This window comes from Ammospiza caudacuta, chromosome 11 (genome assembly GCF_027887145.1).
Source record: "Ammospiza caudacuta isolate bAmmCau1 chromosome 11, bAmmCau1.pri, whole genome shotgun sequence".
NCBI lineage: Eukaryota > Metazoa > Chordata > Aves > Passeriformes > Passerellidae > Ammospiza > Ammospiza caudacuta.
The window spans coordinates 25299187-25319952 of NC_080603.1; the positions used below are offsets into that span (position 1 = coordinate 25299187).

General features: G+C 41.1%; 1 protein-coding gene across 1 annotated transcript in view; it reads left to right on the top strand.

Annotated features, from left to right (window-relative positions):
• Nucleotides 1-20766, top strand: part of SI (sucrase-isomaltase) — a 45491-nt gene that overhangs the window by 14923 nt on the left and 9802 nt on the right. Inside the window, exons 12-36 of the mRNA XM_058811885.1 lie at nucleotides 300-413; nucleotides 643-727; nucleotides 1319-1436; nucleotides 1810-1981; nucleotides 2560-2676; nucleotides 3532-3686; nucleotides 3961-4045; nucleotides 4812-4868; nucleotides 5239-5363; nucleotides 5725-5813; nucleotides 7668-7717; nucleotides 9138-9308; nucleotides 9779-9928; nucleotides 11195-11401; nucleotides 12215-12369; nucleotides 13405-13573; nucleotides 14427-14523; nucleotides 14930-15042; nucleotides 15129-15254; nucleotides 16395-16523; nucleotides 16628-16735; nucleotides 16831-16893; nucleotides 17141-17272; nucleotides 17892-17976; nucleotides 18962-19100. Of these exons, the coding sequence (XP_058667868.1) occupies nucleotides 300-413; nucleotides 643-727; nucleotides 1319-1436; nucleotides 1810-1981; nucleotides 2560-2676; nucleotides 3532-3686; nucleotides 3961-4045; nucleotides 4812-4868; nucleotides 5239-5363; nucleotides 5725-5813; nucleotides 7668-7717; nucleotides 9138-9308; nucleotides 9779-9928; nucleotides 11195-11401; nucleotides 12215-12369; nucleotides 13405-13573; nucleotides 14427-14523; nucleotides 14930-15042; nucleotides 15129-15254; nucleotides 16395-16523; nucleotides 16628-16735; nucleotides 16831-16893; nucleotides 17141-17272; nucleotides 17892-17976; nucleotides 18962-19100 (3011 nt within the window). The remainder of the gene's footprint in view (nucleotides 1-299; nucleotides 414-642; nucleotides 728-1318; nucleotides 1437-1809; nucleotides 1982-2559; nucleotides 2677-3531; nucleotides 3687-3960; nucleotides 4046-4811; nucleotides 4869-5238; nucleotides 5364-5724; nucleotides 5814-7667; nucleotides 7718-9137; nucleotides 9309-9778; nucleotides 9929-11194; nucleotides 11402-12214; nucleotides 12370-13404; nucleotides 13574-14426; nucleotides 14524-14929; nucleotides 15043-15128; nucleotides 15255-16394; nucleotides 16524-16627; nucleotides 16736-16830; nucleotides 16894-17140; nucleotides 17273-17891; nucleotides 17977-18961; nucleotides 19101-20766) is intronic.

Here is a 20766-nt window from a genome sequence, read left to right on the forward strand (position 1 = left end):
AGGGTAGTTTGAAGGCTCAAGGGACATTTCATCAACCAGCTCCTATTTATTTCCAGTAGCAATTGAAGAGTCAGATCCCACATTATCCTTTTAATTTATAAACTTAACTTCCATTGAGAATTTTCTCAGCTGTGTATTGTTGACTCACAAGAAAAGCAATTGAAAAATTCAAAGTTAAGAAATTCATACTCTTTGTGCTCTTCAACCTCCCATCCAACCTGAGCAGGTCTGTGATCTTATGACAGGGTTTTTTAATCTCATTCGAGGTTTTATTAATTGTTTTCCTTTGAATATTCCAGGTGTGGCCAGGGGAAACTGTGTTCCCAGACTACACCAGCGCTGAGGGCACGGACTGGTGGGTGAATGAGTGCAAACTGTTCTATGACATGGTGCCCTATGACGGAATATGGATTGTGAGTAATTCAAGATTTTAATTTTTTTTTTATTTTTAAAATATAGGTGATAGCAGATGTTTGTTACACTGAATTTTTATTGGATTGAAAGGCATTTTTGCAGTCAGAAAGGAGACATGGAAGAACAGCCACTAGTTGTTCCTTAAAGGATGACAGAATAGAGTGGAAGACTTTTTTAGGGAAATGTACTTAAGGCAACTTTATTACATGCTGCATCTTTCCTTTCCAGGACATGAATGAAGTGTGCAGCTTTGTTGCAGGCTCAAACAAAGGTTGTGCAGACAATAAGTTAAACTACCCTCCTTACACTCCCAGTAAGTCCACCTACTTTAATCAGAATAATAAAATATGAAATAAAATGTTAATTGCCTTCAAGGCTACAACATGATTTTAGTGTAGTTATTATGGGTGGGGTTTGGACATTCCTATTGACAGAAAACAGTATTTATGTGCTTGTATTTGTATGCTTCAGGTGTGGTTTATAGAGCTGCCTCTTTTATCTCATCACATAAATACTGGATATTGTCATTGCCTTAATTATGTCTGATAATGCAATGATCCTTTTGCACTGCCAGTGGTTTTTCAGATATTTGCAGAACTAAAATGGAGTTCATAGTTTGCATTAATAGTAGATTTAAGTAACCTTTGCCAGTGTGCTGTCAGATGGTGATTCAGGAATTTAGAGCACAGCTCCCACTTCCCTGGATGGGTGCAAAGCTCAGGAGTGGAAATATCACAGACCAAACCAACAGCCAAGAGCAGCATTTTGGTTTTGGAGTAATTAAACTGCCTGAATGAAAGAATAAGGAGAAAAAAGGGGCTTGGATATCATAAATGTGCATTAAAGATTGGAAATATTAATAATAAAAATGTACCTTACCAGTGTTTGTATTCCTTCCTTCAAGAGATCCTTGACAGACTCATGTACGCCAAGACACTTTGCCTGGATGCAGTGCAGAGCTGGGGCAAGCAATATGATGTCCACAATCTTTATGGATATTCCATGACCCTGTCCACTAGGAAGTAAGGAATGCATGCTAAAATCCTGCAGGGGGGTTCCAGAACAGTCCCTGACCTGTGTTTTCCAAAGCACCATGAGATGTGGCTGCTAAAGGAACGAGATCCCTGGAAAATGCTGTGTTACCTCCGAGCCAATTTAGCCAAGGCAAAATCCACAGCCTGGAACTGGTAGGAAAAGCCACAAATTGGCTGCCAGAGCTGTGTAAAGAGATTATTTCAGATTAATCTCTTGAACCTTGTTAAAACACACCTGCAAAGGGGCTCCCATCCTTGGGATGAATGATCGGTGCGAATTGGTGTGAATCTGCCTTGTTCAGAATTTTCGATATTTGAGCTGTGTTTTCCTCTGTGTGATTCCAGCCTTATTCCTTTCCAGGGCCCTCGACACGTTGTTCCCAGGAAACAGAAGCTTCCTCATCTCGAGGTCCACTTTTGCAGGATCAGGGAAGTTCGGGGGACACTGGCTGGGGGACAATGCGGCCACGTGGGACCAGCTGAGATGGTCAATCCCTGGAATGCTGGAGTTCAACCTCTTTGGAATTCCCTATGTAGGACACCAGTTCCTGCCATCCTTTCAAATCAGAAAACAGATTACTGAACCAAGCACTCTCGAAAAAACCGCTTACACTGGCACCTCAAAATCAACCCTTTTTTAGGAATCTCCTTTGAACATTTCTTTTCAATCATCGATTTTTGATTTACCCTGTTTGATTTTTGTGGCTGTAGTGACATAAAACTGGATGACAAACTTATTATCTTCTATATCCCAATCTACCTCTTATTTTAGCAATTTTTAACACCGGTGGGGGATGTGAAACAATTCCTGGTTTTCTTATAATTTCAAATTAGAGACATCCACTTAGAAGGAAAATAACCAGAATCCTTTTGTGATTTAAATTTGGCTTTGAAGCTTTTTTTCCCATGCATATGATCACCAAACACGAAGGTAAAATTTGGAAGAAACAGGATGATGGGCAGTGTTAGTGAGGGATAGTCAGGTTTTTTTTTAATTTTTGGCATAGCTGGATTTGGGAGAGGAAGGTTACAAATACGTTGTACCTTTTGAGGTGCACTGTACATACAACACATTCTGATTTTCTGATTTTTTTAATTTTTTTTTTTTAAGGTTGGAGCAGATATTTGTGGTTTCTTTGAAAACACCACAGAAGAGCTTTGCAGACGATGGATGCAACTGGGAGCATTTTACCCATTTTCCAGGAACCACAATGGTGAACTCGTCATAGTAAGTTGTGCTTTCTGTTCAAAACTGCTTTGTGTTGCACGACCACATTTCCTTTAATACCACTTCTAGTCCTCACTCTCAATGACCAGCTTGAAAACAGAACCTTAAGCTGTCTTTATGGAAATTATAGATGGGAGAGGCTGGGTTCCATAAGGGTTAATTGAGAATGCGGCCGTTTGGCAACAGTTTTATGAATATTTGTTGCTCAAACCACTAAGGAACATTGAGGTCTGTGTGAGCCACCAGGCTGAGCCCTGGGAGCTCCTTGGCATGAACATGAGTGCCAGGATGAATCCTGGAATAACCCTGATGGACGAGGAGGGACAGGACACCTGGTCACAGCACCAGTGCAGAGCTGCCCCACGGAACCCCAGTGTCGCAGACATCTTTTCCTTAAAATCCTTTCTTAGGATCTTTCCTGCTGGAGCTGAAAAGTTTCAGCAACAATTGTAAACAATGGTTATCTGCTGCTGTGGAATGCAACGGGTAGATCTGTGATTAAGATCTGTGATTAATCTCTTGTAGATGTTTAGATTTACTGACTACTCATGGCAGAGCTGCTCTTGCTCTCTGCCAAGACACAGATCTTTGTTATCATTCTTTCTATTCTATTCTTAGCTTAGCTAGCTTCTGAAGAAGTCTTTTCTATTTCTTTTTAGTATAGTTATAAGGTAATATATATATATATCATAAAATAATAAATCAAACCTTCTGATCATGAAGTCAACATTCTCTTCTCTCCTGAAAACCCTTGTGACCACGGTCACGCCCCAGCCCCTCTGAAACAGCTTTTCACAACTTTGGCAAAGTGTTTCTGAAAACCTGGCAATAAAACCAGTGGATATTTGTTTGCAGCATCAAGATCCAGCTGTGTTTGGCTCCAACTCCTCGCTGGTGAACAGCTCCAAGCACTACCTGAACATCCGCTACACTCTGCTGCCCTACCTGTACACGCTGCTCTACAAAGCTCACACCCGGGGGGACACGGTCACCAGGCCCCTGCTCCACGAGTGAGTCTGGCAGTTTATATCAACAGGGAAATCTGACTCATTTCATACTGCTAGCGGACTTCCTAAACCTCTATCCTGTGAAAATGCACGTTGGGGTATCCGTAGGTGACTTCCCAATCGGTGAAACCCCATCTTGGCCTAATCAGGAGGTGATTTTTATATGGCATCCTTTAGTCATGACTGGGAACAATCAGTACCCAGAAACCTTGGGGTTGCTGCTGATATAAATCACAAAAAAAGCTCAATTTCTGCTCTGTCCTTCACTTTTATTCAGGTTCTACTCTGATGAAATAACCTGGGGCATCGACAGGCAGTTCCTGTGGGGCGCTGGGCTGCTGATTTCCCCTGTTCTTGAGCCGGTAGGTTTGGCTGGTTTGGGATCTGTCTGGTGGCCATGGGCCATGTTGGGTCACCAGCTCTCTCTCCTTCATTATTGCTCCCAGTGACAGAGCCCAGAGCACATTTTTATCCCTGCTGAAACAGAAAATCCTGCAGGTAAATCCTGCTCCTGTTTTCCAGTCTTCTATGGAGCCAGGGATATCTGGTCTGATGTTCTGCTTTACCTCGTCTTCACATCATCTCTGAATTTCCTTTGGAATTCACATCTGAATTTCCTTTGGAGTCAGCTCCTCTTGCTGCATTTCAGCTTCTCTGTGGCACAACAAGAAAACAAAAAGGTTGTGGCTCATTCTGTGGCAGAATCTTGTAAATAATGATTTCTCCTGCCAGCAACACATTTGCCATGGAGAAACATGAAATATTTGTTAAAGACAGAAAGGGAAGGCGAGAATGTGGAAGGTGCCAGCCCCAAAATAAATGGAAATAAAGAAGATAGAGAGATACCTGTGGATAGGATCTGGTTCACTGGGTTTGAAGCATTGTGGCTTTGGGTGGCTTTCTATGAGCTGCCACTTTGCAGAGCAGCAGTTCAGTCACACCCCAGCAGCTTTTCAGAAATCTGCTTGGATTGCCCTTCCCCCTGTCTGGACCATCCTAAACACCAGGAAACAGCAAAGTGTAGCAATTGCAGTGATTTTGTTCTCACACCGAACTTCAGCTTTATTGGAAAATTGAGTTTATCTGATTAAGTTGAAATATGCACCTTGTTTCTTTATTCACTTTTAGGGTGTGGAGTCCACTCGTGTGTACTTTCCTGAGGCAGAGTGGTACGACTACGACACGGTAAGGGAGTGCAGGGATATTATGGGATATCACATCATTTTCTAAATGGGATTGTGATGAAATAGGATTGTCAGCCCTGCTTTGGGGACAGAGACCTGAAGGAAGGACTTTGGGGTTATCTGGAAGACAAAGGATGAAGGGCGGTGGGATAAGCACAAGAACTGACACCTCAAGAAAGGGCTCGGATTATGACATTAAATCAGAGTGATATGCAATTATATTATTTTATGTGCCCATTAGCCCATAGATATTTACATAACTTAAGCCTTTTTTTATAAGGAACAATTTGATGAAACTCGGGATTTAAGAAAACATTCCCAGCAGTGGATAATGCAAAATTCCTGCTCTCTTCTCAATCTCTGTCCATCAGGGTGAACCACTGCAACTGAAGAAAGTGTGGCACAATTTACCAACCCCAGGAGAAAAAATGGGGCTGCACCTGAGAGGAGGACACATTTTCCCTACTCAGAAACCAAACACCACCACAGAGGCAAGGTAGGATCCCAAACAGAACACTTTTAACATTTATTTTCCCCCATAATGGGGCTGAGGACTTCTAGGCTACAAATAACAGCAGCCCATTGTATTTAGGATTTTCACCTTGAAATGTGGGAATAGCTGTGATCCAAACCTCACTTCCACACCTTTAGTAATGAATTATTTGCATAGAAATTTTAAAATTCACCGAGTATTTTAATCCATTTGCATGAAAATGAAAGGAAACCAAGGATTAAACTTAATTAAGGCAATTCTCCAAGGATTTGTGACCCTGTTGGGTGTTTCACTCTTGCACGAACATGCAGAATGCACCAAGAATGTTCAGATGTTTGTTGGACACATAAATCTCTTTCCACAGCCGCAAGAATCCAATGGGACTCATAATTGCCCTGGATATCAACAATGAAGCTTCTGGGGATTTGTTCTGGGATGATGGAGAATCCACAGGTGAGCAGCCACCAACAGTGAAATAAATACGGTTAACAAAGATCTAATGTGTTCCTGCTGGAAGAGAAGTTATTGTAACACACTGCTGCTACTTGCTCATAAATCAAATGGTTTTCATCACTTTGAAGCAGAAAACTGTGACTGTTATTAATGTAAGATTGAAGTCACGACTTAATTCTGCAGAAGTAAAGAAAAAAAACCCCAGAAATCTCTACTAAGGTCAAACCTCTGGTTTTCAGGAGAAATCTTTAGATTGTCAGGAGGTGACAGGATGGGGTTTTCCTATGGGATTTAGGCAAACCACTGCCCATCCAGGGAGGTGTCTGAACATCAGTATTGGAAAACTTTATACATTCCACTTGGACACCTCCTTTTCCTTGTGGCCTGTACCAATAGCATCTCCCAGGAAAACTCCCAAGCCTCTGCTTTTCGGAATTTAGTGAAGGCTGGGTCTGCTTTTCAGCAATAGAGCAGTGATTCAGCTGATCGTTGCTGCCGTAAACCCAGCAGGCCTGTGTGGGATCTCAGCACCTCAGGATGGAGGTGCAGAGAGGCCGAGACCACCCTTGGGGGGCTCGGGAGTCCTGGAATGTTGCCAGAAGTGTCTGGTGGCAGGATTTTGATCCTACACAGGAGATGAGACCTGTATGAGGACTGGGAGGAATTCACTGGGTGAATGGTGAAGGGATAAGTTAGTTAAAGTGTAAAACACAGGGTTTAGGATTTTGGTACAGGGGGATCTAAAGAAGTAAGATGGAGGAATTGGGGCGTGTCCTGTCCTTCTTCTTCTTCTTCTTGGCCTCCATCTTCTGTGGTGGTGGTGGCACTTTGGGATTGGTCATTACTAAAAGTGCACCGGTTAATAAGGGTAGAAGGTATTGGAGAAAAATGATAAATATTGTACACGTAACTTAGGGTATAAAGATAAGTGACCACCCCGGGGGCTTCAGCAGTGTGCCCATGGCTGACTTGCTGTGCAGACCTCTGTTGGGCTGAAAGAAAATCTTTTAGATAAACAATTAATAAACACCAAGACCAAGACAAGATCAGAAGTCTCTCCTCGTCCTTTGAAGCGCCGGCTCTTCAAGGCCATCCCTGGGCCTTTCCAGGCCAGCTAAACAGCACAGAAAACCTTACAGGCCTGGGGTGGCTGCTGTGCTTGGGGGCCACAGCTCCACGAGCTCCTCTGGCCCGGGACGGCAAAGCCATTGCTGCCCTCCCCGCTGCTGCCCGGCACAGCCATGAAACATTCCCTCATTCCTGGCCTGCCCACAACCCACAGCCTGCACTTTCACAGGGGCAGCCATTTGCAATTGGCTTGTGATGGATGGCAGGATTTGTCTTTTCGTATGTGGAGGGGGGAAAAAAAAAAAAAAAAAAAGTGGCTTTGATCACATTTTGTATTTCTTTTTCCTGGTCATGTGTTATTTCCTCTCTTATGGTTCCATGGCATTTATCATTATCATCATCATCATCATCATCACCACCATTATCTTTGTGTGAAGAACCCTTACGTAGATCACATTAAAGGATTAGTTTTGATCAAAAATTTTGTATTTAAGACAAACTAAGAAGAAATAACGGTACAATAAAAAAAAAAAAAAAACCACTACATTTTAAAGAGCTGCTTTCAATGAATTTTTGTGGAAACAATTAGGCCTCCTGGGAGGCTGGCCAAAGGAAAAAGGGCCATTTCAGTTCCTCAAAGAAACATTAGCAAATATTTGAGTTGCTTAGTGCAGCTTTGAATGCAGTCCTAATAATTAAGTTTATTGGACTCTAGCAGTGGCACAGCCCTGCTTTAATTTCATTCTTTTCTGCACTCCAACTGTAACTTCTTTCTTTACCTTTTAGGCACAATTGACAAAAAGGCCTACATTTACTATGAGTTTAAAGTTTCCAACGTAAGTATTTGATTTTAATTTCTGATTTTTATCCAGGATCTTTTAAGAGCATTCTTTTCTCTCTTTATCCTCCTGTAAGATTTGCTGGAAAACAAAACATTTGCCAAAGCCAAGAGGAATCATGTTCAAAATACTCCCATTTAACTGGGATGAAATCTGTGGTGTTTTTTTCTCCTATTTAATAGAAATATCTAAATAACTCCTATTTCCTTCCATGTAATAAACTCAGCAGCAATATTCACTGAACAAGAGAACTCTAAAGCACAAGAGGCATTTAAAGCAGTGTCAAAAAGGACAAGCATGTTGTGTTTGTGATTCTCAAAATAGTGGCACTGTAAAAAATATATATTTTTATTCTGTGAAAATACAGCTGAATGTCTCCAAAGAGTGAGGGAGACCCACACCTTGCCTGAACCCTCAGAAACTACATTGGGATTAAGTTTTATTGTGTTATTTTAAGCTGAAAGTGCCTTTGCAGGGTTCATGGACGTCAGGGTGGAGTCCTGATAGTGTTTCTATCTAATATTGATAGTAGCTATCACCAAACAAGGATTGCCAACAGCATATTATGTAATAATTATGTAACATATTATCTGTACAATGATAATTATAGTAATAACATTAATCTTGGCTAAAGGTATTCATTCCTTTGCCATGATGGAAAAACATAAACTAAATGAGAGAATGCAGAGGAACATGAATGAAGCACATAAATTAGCAATGTTTTAAATCATAACTAATCAAAGAATCGTTTGTAGATAAGACAAACGATTGTTGCTGTTGGAGTTTGAAACCCCAGCAGCCAATTCATGGCTTGCCTGTGACGACATTTGAATTAACAATTAACAATTAACCTCAGGGTTCCCAGGGAGGGCAATGGGGAACTTCCACACGCGTATCACAGCCATGGTGCGTTTCCTCTGCTTGCACTCTCCGTCTGAAAAATAACTAATGGCACGGAATAGCAAGTGGTATTTTTTATATATTAGTGGTATTTTTAATATATTAGTGGTATTTTTAATATATTAGTGGTATTTTTAATATATTAGTGGTATTTTTTATATATTAGTGGTATTTTTTATATATTAGTGGTATTTTTATATCAAGAGAAGTGAGAACCTTTGAATGTTGGAACCCAGCGAGTCTGGAGTTCATCTGCCCTGTCACAGACCCACCCCAGCCTTTCTTTACTTCCCAAGCAAGGAAAAAAAGCTGAAACACAATTCTGAAGATTGGTTTATACATGGTAAAAAAGCTTTATTGTGATAACAACAAGCAGAGCAATAATTAATATGTTTGGAAAAAGATATTGGTTTATTTATGCTACAATGTGAAAATATTCATAGAAAAAAAAAGTTAAATCAGGAGGACTTTTGGCAGATTTTTAAAAGAAGAATATGACCACTGTATTACTTTTCAGAATGTTCTGCAAATGACTGCTACACACAGCAATTACGTTGATCCAAACAACCTGAAATTTGAGGAAATAAAGATATTGGGATTGTCCCAGGAAATAGCATCAGTTAATGTGTCTCAGAACAATGCTGTGCAGAATTATATCCCTGATATCTCCTATGATCCTGCAACAAAGGTAAAGCAATAACAGGGAAATGGAAAGTAAACATATTTAAACGTGCATCAACTTTATTTTATATATTGCAAAGGACAGTACTCAGTGCCAATGTTGTTCAATGAAATACAATGTGAATTTTATTACAGAATAAAAGTACAATTGCATTCAACTCTGCTGCATAAAAGTTCATCTAAGTTATGCTCACAGTGCAGCAGACAGCTTATTTCATGTATTTATTCCTGTTTGCTTCCAAGGAAGCTGTCGCATTAACTCCATATTTTTAGAGTCTTAATTATTCAGATTTTATCTGTAAAAATATCAGTTATGTGTGTTTGTAAAAGTGACACTGTATTAAATCTTACAGGATGGGGTTTTATGAATTTTCAGTTTTTAGTATATTATACTTAAGGACCAGCACCTCTCCTGACTGAAGGACAGCTGGATGGGATGTAATGTTTAATAACTGCTTATTGTTTCATATTTATAAGGTTGCTGTTATAAAAGGACTTCAGCTTGAGCTGGGAAAATCTTACACAATCCAATGGACTCTACAGATGAATGTCAATGAAAGATTTGATTGTCATCCTGGCCCTAATGCAACATTAGAAAAATGTCAACAACTTGGCTGTTCCTGGCAAGTAAGTCATTATTTCTCCAAACAAATTAGACAAAAAAAAGAAATAAAATCCAGAATAAAAGGATTTCCTTTGTGGTTGTTACAGAATAAAAGGCCCCTGGGAGATTTGTCAGATTTCAATAAAATGGGCCTCAGCTGGACTGTACTGATGGAATTTATTTACCTCAGTAGCTGACAACCATTTAAATTCTACCACATTGTATCAGGAGTTGAGGAAAAATGAATATTTTTTTGAAAGATGAACAGAAATAATATTAGAGTTAATTAAAAACCAGAAAAGCATCTTCAGCTGCCCCTTCTGCCTCGGTGGCCTGCAAGGCTCACCCCCTTTGTGTCACTTTTGTGTCACCCAGGGACATTTTAATTCAAATTAATTCCTCTGGATCTCAGTTTGACAGGGAATCCTTGAATTCCACAAAAAATCTTGATTAATTTGTAAACTTGTTTATATCTGCATCAAGGAGCTACTTCTAAACCTTCATCTCCAACATGACGTTCTTAACCACGTGGTTTTATGTATTAATATTATCAATTATTAATAAACATGTGGGAGCAACATGGCCTGGTGGTGCTGAACTTCAGAGAGTGCCTCCAGCTAAATTATTCTCAGTTCTTCTAAATCTAAAATGCCCCTTTTGGCCATTTGTATAGGAATGAAATCCAAAATTCAGTGCTGGCTGCTCCAGCACCAGCACCTGCTGAAGCAGTTGATGAGCTGCTCTGGTTTTGTTGCACTACTAAAAGGATTTTTTGTAATTTTGGACATTTGCAAATGTCAGGAGATCTCAGATGAGTAGGATGTAATTTTCACTGGATATATTAAGGATAATTTGTGTGAATAAAGCCAGTGAAAGATCTGCTCTGATGCTGCCTGAGTATGAAATGGGTTTTGGGTACATCTCCTTGAAGGTGGCCAGAGAGAAATGGGATTAAAAGGGACGAAGTTTGGGAATTCCCACAAGCCAAGATTAAACCATGCTGAGGGATTGATCTGAAGATCACAGAGATGGGGAAATTAAATCCTTCTTAATTGCACGGGGATTCAGTTTCCTGACTGAACTATTTGTGCAGCCTTCACTGGATGGCTTCATTACACCTGAGTCAGCATAGAGACTATTCTGTATTATTTCTTTATTCAGGATTCCATTAATTTCCCCCCCAATTCCACACTTGACACAGATCTGATTAAAAAAAGGATTCCATGCTAACACCTAATAAAAAAATCCAGCAGATTTGCTAACCTGAAACTCCTTTCTGTTTGCACCAGGAGACATCAAATCCAGATATTCCTTCCTGCTACTACAGCTCCAGCAATCCTTACCTGGTAGAGAAACTTGAGTATTCCCCCACTGGAATTGTGGCCACCCTCAACCTGGATGACTCCAAGGTCAGGGCTAACGAGGCTTACACTGCCCCAATCAGCACCCTGCGCCTGGAGGTGAAATATCATCTCAACAACATGCTGCAGTTTAAGGTAAAGCCAGCCCAGAATCCCTCAAATGTTTTATTTATGGAAATTCAAAGGGCTTTTTATGGCCAAATATATATTTCACAGACAGAAGCAGCCTTGTGTAAATATGCCTCTCCTTCTAAGAAATTATTATTGGTCTTAGCTTGAATTTTTTTTTTTTGTCCTAACATCCTAGCACTCAATTTTACAAAGAAATTACATGAATCAAAGGTATAATAGCAGTGTATGTGTGTAATGTCAACCAGGAACTTTGAAACTGAAAGTGTTTTGTTAATATGCAGGTAAATTTATCTGTAAGTGCTCTCGTGACTCTACAGTTTATTTTTACATCCACCATTGCACTTCTACTCTAAAATTGTTCATGCACTGTTTGACTGCAATTTATTGCCATGTGTTTAACAATATTGAGCTAAGTGGTCAGACATCACAAACTACCTTATATCAGCTTTCAAAATACAGAAAACCTGAAAAAGAATCCTAAAAGTTGAGTGAAAGAAGAACTAGAAAATTATTTATCACGCTTGCAAAGTATATACACCTATGTACAAAGTATATACAACGAAGTATATACACCTATATTCTGAATAGAAGTATATACTTTAAATTCATGTAGATAATTAGATGAGCCATGCATGATCCAAAACAAATCTTTAAGGTTGGTTGGTTGGTTGGGATTCTTTTGCCTCCCAACAAAATCCTGTGAAAGATCAAGACCATGCATTCGAAAGAAAATACCACAGCAGGTGTTCGAAATCTGAATCTGATACAGATCTTGAAACAACTGGCTTGCTTAAATAAACTGATTTTTCTTCACAGATCTATGATTACCAAAACCCACGGTACGAGGTCCCTGTGCCCCTGAACCTGCCCAGCTCCCCCTCGAGCTCGAACCAGGAGCGGCTCTACGACGTCTCGGTGCAGATCAAACCCTTCGGGATCCAAGTGCGCCGCAAGAGCACGGGGACGGTCATGTAAGCCACTGCCACCCTTTGGGAGTTTTTGCCACACGGTTTTGGTGGCTTTTTTCATGCCAAACCCTCTCACTGTGCACGTGCTGGAGTGAAGAACACGCTGAAATGCGGCTCTGAAGGCTGCTCCTTGTGCACTCCCCGAGTTTTCTGGGAGGCAAAAGGATTTTCTGCAGTTCCTAAAATATTCCTTAGGTGACCACAGCACTGCTCATTAAGGATTGGCCTGACCACAGTTCATTAAGGATTGGCCGTTTGGGTCAGTTTGGGGAATAGTTAGGGGAAAAAATAGAAGGAAGTGGTGTCCCAACTAACTCGAGATGGGTTTTGGTAACAACACAACAGACGAGTCTGGCAGGAGCTTCATTTTTCCTTGATTGAGTCAGAGCTAGAACACAGAGAACAGTTGAGTGTGTTAGGTTTTTTTATTCAAAAAGCTAGTTTTATTTAATTTTTTTAAGTACTCAAAACTTAATTGTGAATTGGGTTTCCTTTGCCAACCAGAATAATAATTCAACCTGCAATTGAAGCCCCTGGAATGACGAAATTCTCTGGCAGAGCCCACCAGGCTGCACTTTGATTTCTAACTGGAAAGATGCTGATTTATAATAAATGTGACCTGTGAATGCAGTTCCAGTGTGATCTGCACAGAAAGCTCAGTGAACTGTAAGAAGCACTTTGTTTACTGTATTCCGTGTGGCTCCAGTGCTTGGTCTGGGAGAAAAATAGGATTGCAGTGTACTGCAATGCATTTTCTCTCTAAATTGTCAAAATATGATACAACTTGCTGGGCACGATGGCTGTGTGCTATTCCTTTTTGAAAGATAGAGGGTTTGGTGTCCCTAAACTCTTCAGCAATTCTTGCACACCCCCATTTCATCTCCTTTAAGTTTTTTTGATAACCCCAACAGTTTTAGCCTGCTTTTACTGAAGAGTGAGATCTCCAGAGAAAAAGAGTGGCTCAAAAGGAATTGTCTGCCAGAAACACGGCCCTGAGGTTGCTCTATTCTAATTTTCCCTTTCCTCTTCCCACTTCAGCTGGGACTCAGCCCTGCCCACCTTCACCTTCAGCGACATGTTCATCCAGATTTCCACCCGCTTGGCATCCCAGTATGTCTATGGCTTTGGGGAGCACGAGCACCGCAACTTCCGTCACAACATGAGCTGGAACACCTGGGGAATGTTCACCAGGGACCAGCCTCCAACTGTGAGTGGGCAAAGAAGAAGAAAATGTGGTTTCTGAACCAATGAGTGCAGAACCGTTTGGCACGACTTTAAAATCCAGTGGATGTCTGCTGGTGTTGAGCATTGGTTCTGAGTATATTTATCAGTTTACAATTTTAGATGGTGGCTCCATGGCAAATGTCTTCTGTAAACCCATTATTTGTGACCTGCAAGTACAATGTGAGGAGCTCAGGCCCTCAGACAGATGTTGGAAGGTGACAGATGGCTTAGGAGTAGCAGCACGTTCCTCCTTTTTTTATCCTCCTCTCCTCATTGTTCTGAAAATTAGACATGAGTCAGAACAATTCCTGTTGCTTGGGAATTAATTTAGTACTTGCACAGGTAAAGCAGAAATCTTATCTCTGTTTATTTGTCTTATTTCCTACAAGATAGCAAATTTCCAATTATCAGGGAATGGCCAATGAAATAGCAGCAGCTAATTGTATCTCTAACTTCCAGTTCAGGCTGGAACACATTTTGAGAAAATTAAATATAATGTCACCAGCACCTCCTGAGCATGCAGACACCTGGTTCTGTTTGCAAAGAAGGGAAAGGTTTGTCCTGAGGAAGCACCTTCTCATTAGTGAAATTTAATTGCAGCAATACCTTTGTTTTCCTTCCTGCCTGAGCAGCCTAGACAAGCCTGACAAATTGTGAAGCTCCAGGTGACCTTCTGCAGGTCTGTTTTGTGGTTAGGGAGCATTTAGGTGCATAAATTTAAGTTTTATTTGCTATGTTTGGCAATTGTCCCATCTTTTATGAAATTTATTACCAAATGTTAATAAGCAAATGTTTGCAATGTTTTTCCAGTAAAATATATTTTATTTTATTTGCAGTACAAGTTGAATTCCTATGGTTTTCATCCATTTTATATGGCTCTTGAAGAAGATGGCAATGCCCACGGAGTTCTCTTGCTTAACAGCAATGCAATGGGTAAGAAAACCTTCATTTTATCTCATAAAATCATGGAATGATCTGGTTGGAAGGGACATTAAAGCTCATCCTGTTCCACCCGCCTGCAGGGACACCTCCCACTGTCCCAGGCTGCTCCAAGCCCTGTCCAAGCTGGCCTTGGGCACTTCTAGGGATCAAGGGACAGCCACAGCTGCTCTGGGCAACCTCAGGGCCTCACCCCCCCTCACATGGAACAATTTCTTCCCAATATCCCACCTAAGCCTCCTCTCTGTCAGTCTGAAGCCATCCCCCTTGTCTGGTCCCTCCAGACCTGTGTAAACTATCCCTCCCCGTCCTCCTCCGCATGCTCCATTTTTACAGCGAGTGTTTCGCACCAGTGGCAAATCCAGGCCTCCTTTTCTCCCTTCCTTCCCTCCACCTGCAGATGTGACCTTCCAGCCCACGCCTGCCCTGACCTACCGCACCATCGGAGGGATCCTCGACTTCTACATGGTGCTGGGCCCGACGCCCGAGCTCGTGGTTCAGCAGTACACCCAGGTAGGAGCCGGGCTGCTGCTGGGCCTTGGCGGGCCCGCTTGGTTTCTCTTCCCCTCCTCACCACGAGCGTCCTTTCCTCTCTGCAGCTGATCGGGCGCCCGGTCATGCCACCCTACTGGTCCCTGGGGTTCCAGCTGTGCCGCTACGGGTACGCCAACGACTCCGAGGTCGCCCGGGTCGTGGAGGAGATGAAGGCGGCTCAGATTCCCCATGTACGTTGGCAGCAAATAACAAATAGTTTGAGCTTTTGGCTTCGTAGCCAAAAACGACGACTAAACGATGACTAAATCCATTGAAACACTAAAGCAGTTGAGACAGAGTACAGATCCATTCTGAATTAGGTGAAGTGTCTAAGAGAGGTGAAAAGTCTGTGAGGCCAAAGCTGAAGGAAAAACTCGCATGCCGAGACAGCAAGGAGACAGAGAAAGAAAAACAGAAAAGACCACAAGGTCGATTTGCCCCCGACTTAGAAATTCCTTTGATAAAGAAGAACTGGTGCTAAATGTCACACGGAATGAATATGTATGAACTTATTGTGAAACTGTATGCATATGCATTTGGAAGGGGGATAAAAGAAGACCCGAGCTCTTCAGAGGCATGCATGCCTTGTTGGGAGACTTGCGTCCGGCGCGCATCATAAAATAAACATACCAGGCTTTACAACTTTTATAAAGTTGTGAGGTTTCTTATTTTCTCCGCAAAACACAGTAACCCACCCAAAAACACCCCCGATGCGCTAGAGAAGAGCAGGTTTCGTGCCACGGACTCTGGGCTGTGTTAAAAGCTGCTTAATTTTCTTAATTATTCACACCAAAAAATGACAGAAAGGGGCAGTGATTAAGAAAAACCAGCAGGGAGAAAAATGAAGAGCATAATTTCATTGCCATAATGACCTGTGTCAAGGCAGCTGTGATTTGGCCCAGGTTGTTGTCGGGGTATTAGGAATAGCACCTAGTCCTAACAAAATTAGGCTATAAATTGAACGTGGATTCATTTTAAATATAATAATATCAATTATTCAATAGAGAACAGGTATTCCCATAGTTTCCTTATAGCTATGGAAATATAGGTGCAGTTTCTTTGTACATATGTATAGACAAATCATTTTTTTTCTCTATTTTGTTATCAATTTCTCCCTTCAGTTTAGATGTAGCAGTGAAAAGTTTATTTTGGTTTGGACTTGCTCACAGATTGTGTAATATTCATTTAACAACTTCAGCCTGAAGTTACCACTGCTTCCAATTTTACACATTGAAAGTTCCATATTTTACTTATTTTGGCCAATTTTCAGTATTTGACAAAAAAGAGGAGAAAATAATTTAAAATTAATTGGTTTTTTTTTTTAACTGCAGGATGTCCAATATGTAGATATTGACTACATGGAAAGGAACCTGGACTTCACCCTTTCCCTACGTTTTGCTGGATTACCGGCTCTGGTCAACAAAATCAAAGCAGATGGAATGAGATTTATCATTATCCTGGTCAGTTTGGAATATCATTTTTAAATTCAAATGCAGCATCCCAAAATGGAGAATATATTCAATGTGAGTTTTGAGCCTAAGGGTAAAAGTGTTTCTATTTGTAGGATCCAGCTATTTCTGGGAATGAAACCAATTATCCTGCCTTCACCAGAGGTGTGGAGCAAAATATCTTTGTACAATGGCCTGATACCAAAGAAATTTTATATTCCAAGGTACTGTCCAGGGATGAGTATTTAACTGTGTGTTGTTGGTGCTCAGCTTGTATTTAGTGTGGCTTGATTATTTAAAATATTCTTTGTCCCATTAGGTCTGGTCGTTTCTTCCCAATGTCCAAATCAACGAGTCACTGCCTCATGAAGACCAAGTAGAGGTAAATACTGACATGGTTTGGTTCTGGACTCAAATATAGACATTAATCAATTAAAATAGCAGCAACTGATAAATCTCATGGCAGGAATAAAGTGCAGAAACTGGTTTAGCCTTCCTAAAAGAAAAAAATTATAGAACAAGCAATTATTTTTTGTTGTGTTTTAATTTTTTTTTTTTTAATTCCAGAGTTTTAACTATGGAATACCTTCAGTCCTCTTACCTGTCTTGTTTTCCTTCTGTTTTTACAGAAGTTCGTATCCCATTGTGCTTTCCCAGACTTCTTCCGCAATGCCACAACGGAGTGGTACAAGAGGGAGATCCTGGAGGTTTACAACAATCCCGACCCCTTAAAAAGCCTCAAGTTTGATGGGCTGTGGACTGTAAGTGTGGAGATGCATCTGATTTCAGGATTGCTTTTCTCTGCCCGACACTGGTGGAGAGGGCCCCAGTTCCCGATTCCCAGAATCTGCGCTGCTCTGGCAGAAGTATCCTGTGCTAAATTCCCCTTAGGGAAATGTTGGACTTGATGATCTTGGAGGCTGTTCCCTTGAAACAAAGAATTGCTGAGTCACAGAATAGTCTGGGTTGGAAGAGATCTTAAAAATCTTCTATTCCCACTCCCTGCCATGGCAGGGACACCTTCCACTGTCCCAGGTTGCTCCAAGCCCCAATGTCCAGCCTGGCCTTGGGCACTGCCAGGGGTCCAGGGGCAGCCCCAGCTGCTCTGGGAATCTGTGCCAGGGCCTGCCCACCCTCACAGAGAACAATTCCTGCCCATAACCCCATCTAATCTTGCCCTCCTTCAGCTCAAAACCATCCCTCTTTTTCTATCACTCCATGCCCTCAAGGAAAGTCCTTTTCCTGCCTTTTTATGCAAGCTCCTTTATGGAACATGGGATTTCCAGCTAAGGCTCCTGAGGAACCCTGCAACGCTGCTTGTGTGTAATTCAGAATTTATGGAGTTCTGTAGCAAACTAAGGGGTTTTACTCTGTTTTTAGGACATGAATGAACCAGCAGCTTTTATGAATGGCGCCATGGGTGGCTGTAGGAACGACCTCCTGAATTATCCCCCCTACATGCCTCGTAAGTCTGATTCCTCCTTACAAGAGTTTTAAGTTTTTCTGGTTCCCAAATAAATTCTTATCTGGGATATGGGGCATAAAAGCTGAAATAAAGATGGATTTATAAACCCACAGATCCTCACTGATGTGGCCCTTTATTCCTGAGATTATGGGCACACTGCAAGCCCAGGCATTTCAGCAGGAGCTCTGCAGCACTTTGTAAAAAAAAAGTTCTTTCCAGCTCCTTGCTGCATATGGATTTTGGTCCCTATTTTGTGTCTAAGTGCTTTGCTTGAGGCATGCCAGAGAATTGAGCTCTCTGTTTTTGCACTTTTCTCAGATGAATAATGCAATTAATTAAATATTTAGAAAATATCCATGTGTCTCCTCTCATTACCATTTGTGTGAGCAGTCAAATGCTTGAAATGCTTCGCTTTCTTAGCTCGGCTTTCCTGAAGTACTGGTGTAAAGTAGTACTAATTAGGATTATTTATTAATGGTTTATTAGCATACTCTCGCTGCTTACTGTTGTATTCAGGTTTCATGAGTGGTTTCTCATGAATTTCCAGGAAATTAATATTCACATAGACAGATCATACCCCCATCACATCCATTTTTCTGTTTATGTGATTAGTGTGACAGCGTTCAAAAAGACTTGAAATATTTTCTGATCTACTCTGTTTATTCTTTGAGCCTCTGGAGTAAGAGCATCTGTAACTGAACTATTAAAACATTCACAGGCTCAGATACCTGCATAGGAATACTGAAAATATTCCATTTTGGAAATGCTGTTTTTATAATTATAAATAAGTTACAGGCTCAGACACCTGCATAGGAATACCTTAAATATTCCATTTTTGAAAATGCTATTTTTATAATTATTAATAAATGACAGTATAAAGAGACAGAATGCCTAACAGATTATGAAAATGAAGAAAAAGTAATTCAAATGATTACAACATGATTATTAATGATAATAATAAATACATTTCTTCCCTCTCCACAAGATTTGGGATATAGGGATGTAGGATTAATCCACAAAACTCCATGCATGGAAGGTCTGCACTACCTCCCAGATGGGACCCCAGCCAGACACTACGACGTCCACAGCCTTTATGGATGGTCCCAAGCCAGACCCAGCCTGGAGTAAGTGCTTTGCATGTTCCATGCTGCCTCCAGGGTATGTTTGATGCCTCAAGGAGTGGGAACAGAGGCTAGATGGAGTTAGGAGTAATAAAAGTGGATATTTATTGAAGTGCCTTCAGAGGCCACAACCATGGCTCTGCTGGATGGCTCCAAGATGGGAGCAAAAGAGGGTTTGGTCACAAGATCTCACATTTTCATAAATTTTAGTCCATTTGCATATAGGAGTTAACTGTCCAGTTAATAGCTTCAAATTATGAAGTTTCATCCTCCTTGCTTGCTTGCCTGCCCTCCTCTTCTCACGTTGTTCATGTTTTGGGCCTGCAGTTTGAACAGCTCCAGTTGCTGTTGGGAGCTGAATTTCCCTTTCTTATTCCTGTTATCCCAAAGTCACTCAGTGATGGGCTCAGCCTGGGGCAGGTCCCTCTTGGCTCTGTCAGAAAAGAGGAAACTCCAGGAGTTCCTCACCAGAGCCACCCCTGCCAAGACCTTGTTGTGCACACCCAGTGGAGCAGACAAGAATTTGATAGGAAAAGGAATATCACCATCGTTCCTGTGTTTTAAATATGAACTGTTTTCCTCTGTTTTGTGAGGCACTGCAACAGAAATCACTCCAGTAAATCTCACAGCTCACACAGATACTCTCACACTGGAAATTTATAGCAAATGTTATCTACAATATATATATATATATATATATATATACATACACATGTGTTTCAGTCCCAAATTTATGTTTTGGCAGTAACCGAAGGGGTACTTGTGAAACTGAAGAAATGCGATAATTTATTTTGATACTAAACCACCCAAACAGAGAGATTATTTGCACACAAAACTCACAAAAGACTGTAACTGAGAAGTGAACATCAGTATTTTATGTAACCTGGTGTCATTTCAGTCCTCCATCCATTAGACACAGGAACTTTGGGATATTGCCTCAATGCTGTTCTTTTGTAATGAGGTTTTTGCATAGCCAGAGTCCCTATTAGTGAATACAGGAACTGTTTGGAGGTAAATGCAGCCTTTGTGACCTGAATAATTATTTTTCATGGATAGAGCTACGGAGCTGCAGGGCTGAGGCTCCAGGCACTGAACACTCAGGTCCTGCTGATCCCTGAGCAGTTCTACACGTGACATTTGCTGTCTTCACTTTTGGAATTTTGGCTGCCACTTCCAAAGCGTTATTGACACAGGGAAAGCAAACAGAGAATTAAAGTGTTGGACAATATGTTATAAAGGAATAAAGGATCCCAGGAAAGTTACTGTTTGTCTTGGAGGAAATAATTGTGGCACATTAGTCTGGTTTAATTGCTGTGGTAATTTAAGTGACTTGTGCATCTTTGCTGTAATTATGGTGTCACTAAAGCTGCAAATCCTATAGAAAAATAAGCAAATAGTGCCTTATTGAAGCAGCAGTTTGGGCAATTATGGGGCTCTCACACTGGAGAGCAGTGGGACTTAATCAGGATGATTTTCTGACTAATATTCTTATTGATATCCTGTCACTTTGGCCTTTAAGAAGGGACTAAAAATCCCTGACCCCTTTTTTCTTTTATTTCAGCAGCTTCTAATCAACTAAACTTATCCTGAGAGGTCCAATATTCCTGCTACCTCTGTTTTCACTCTTGTGAGCCTTTTGGTTTGATTTCTGCTAAATTATTTCCGACTG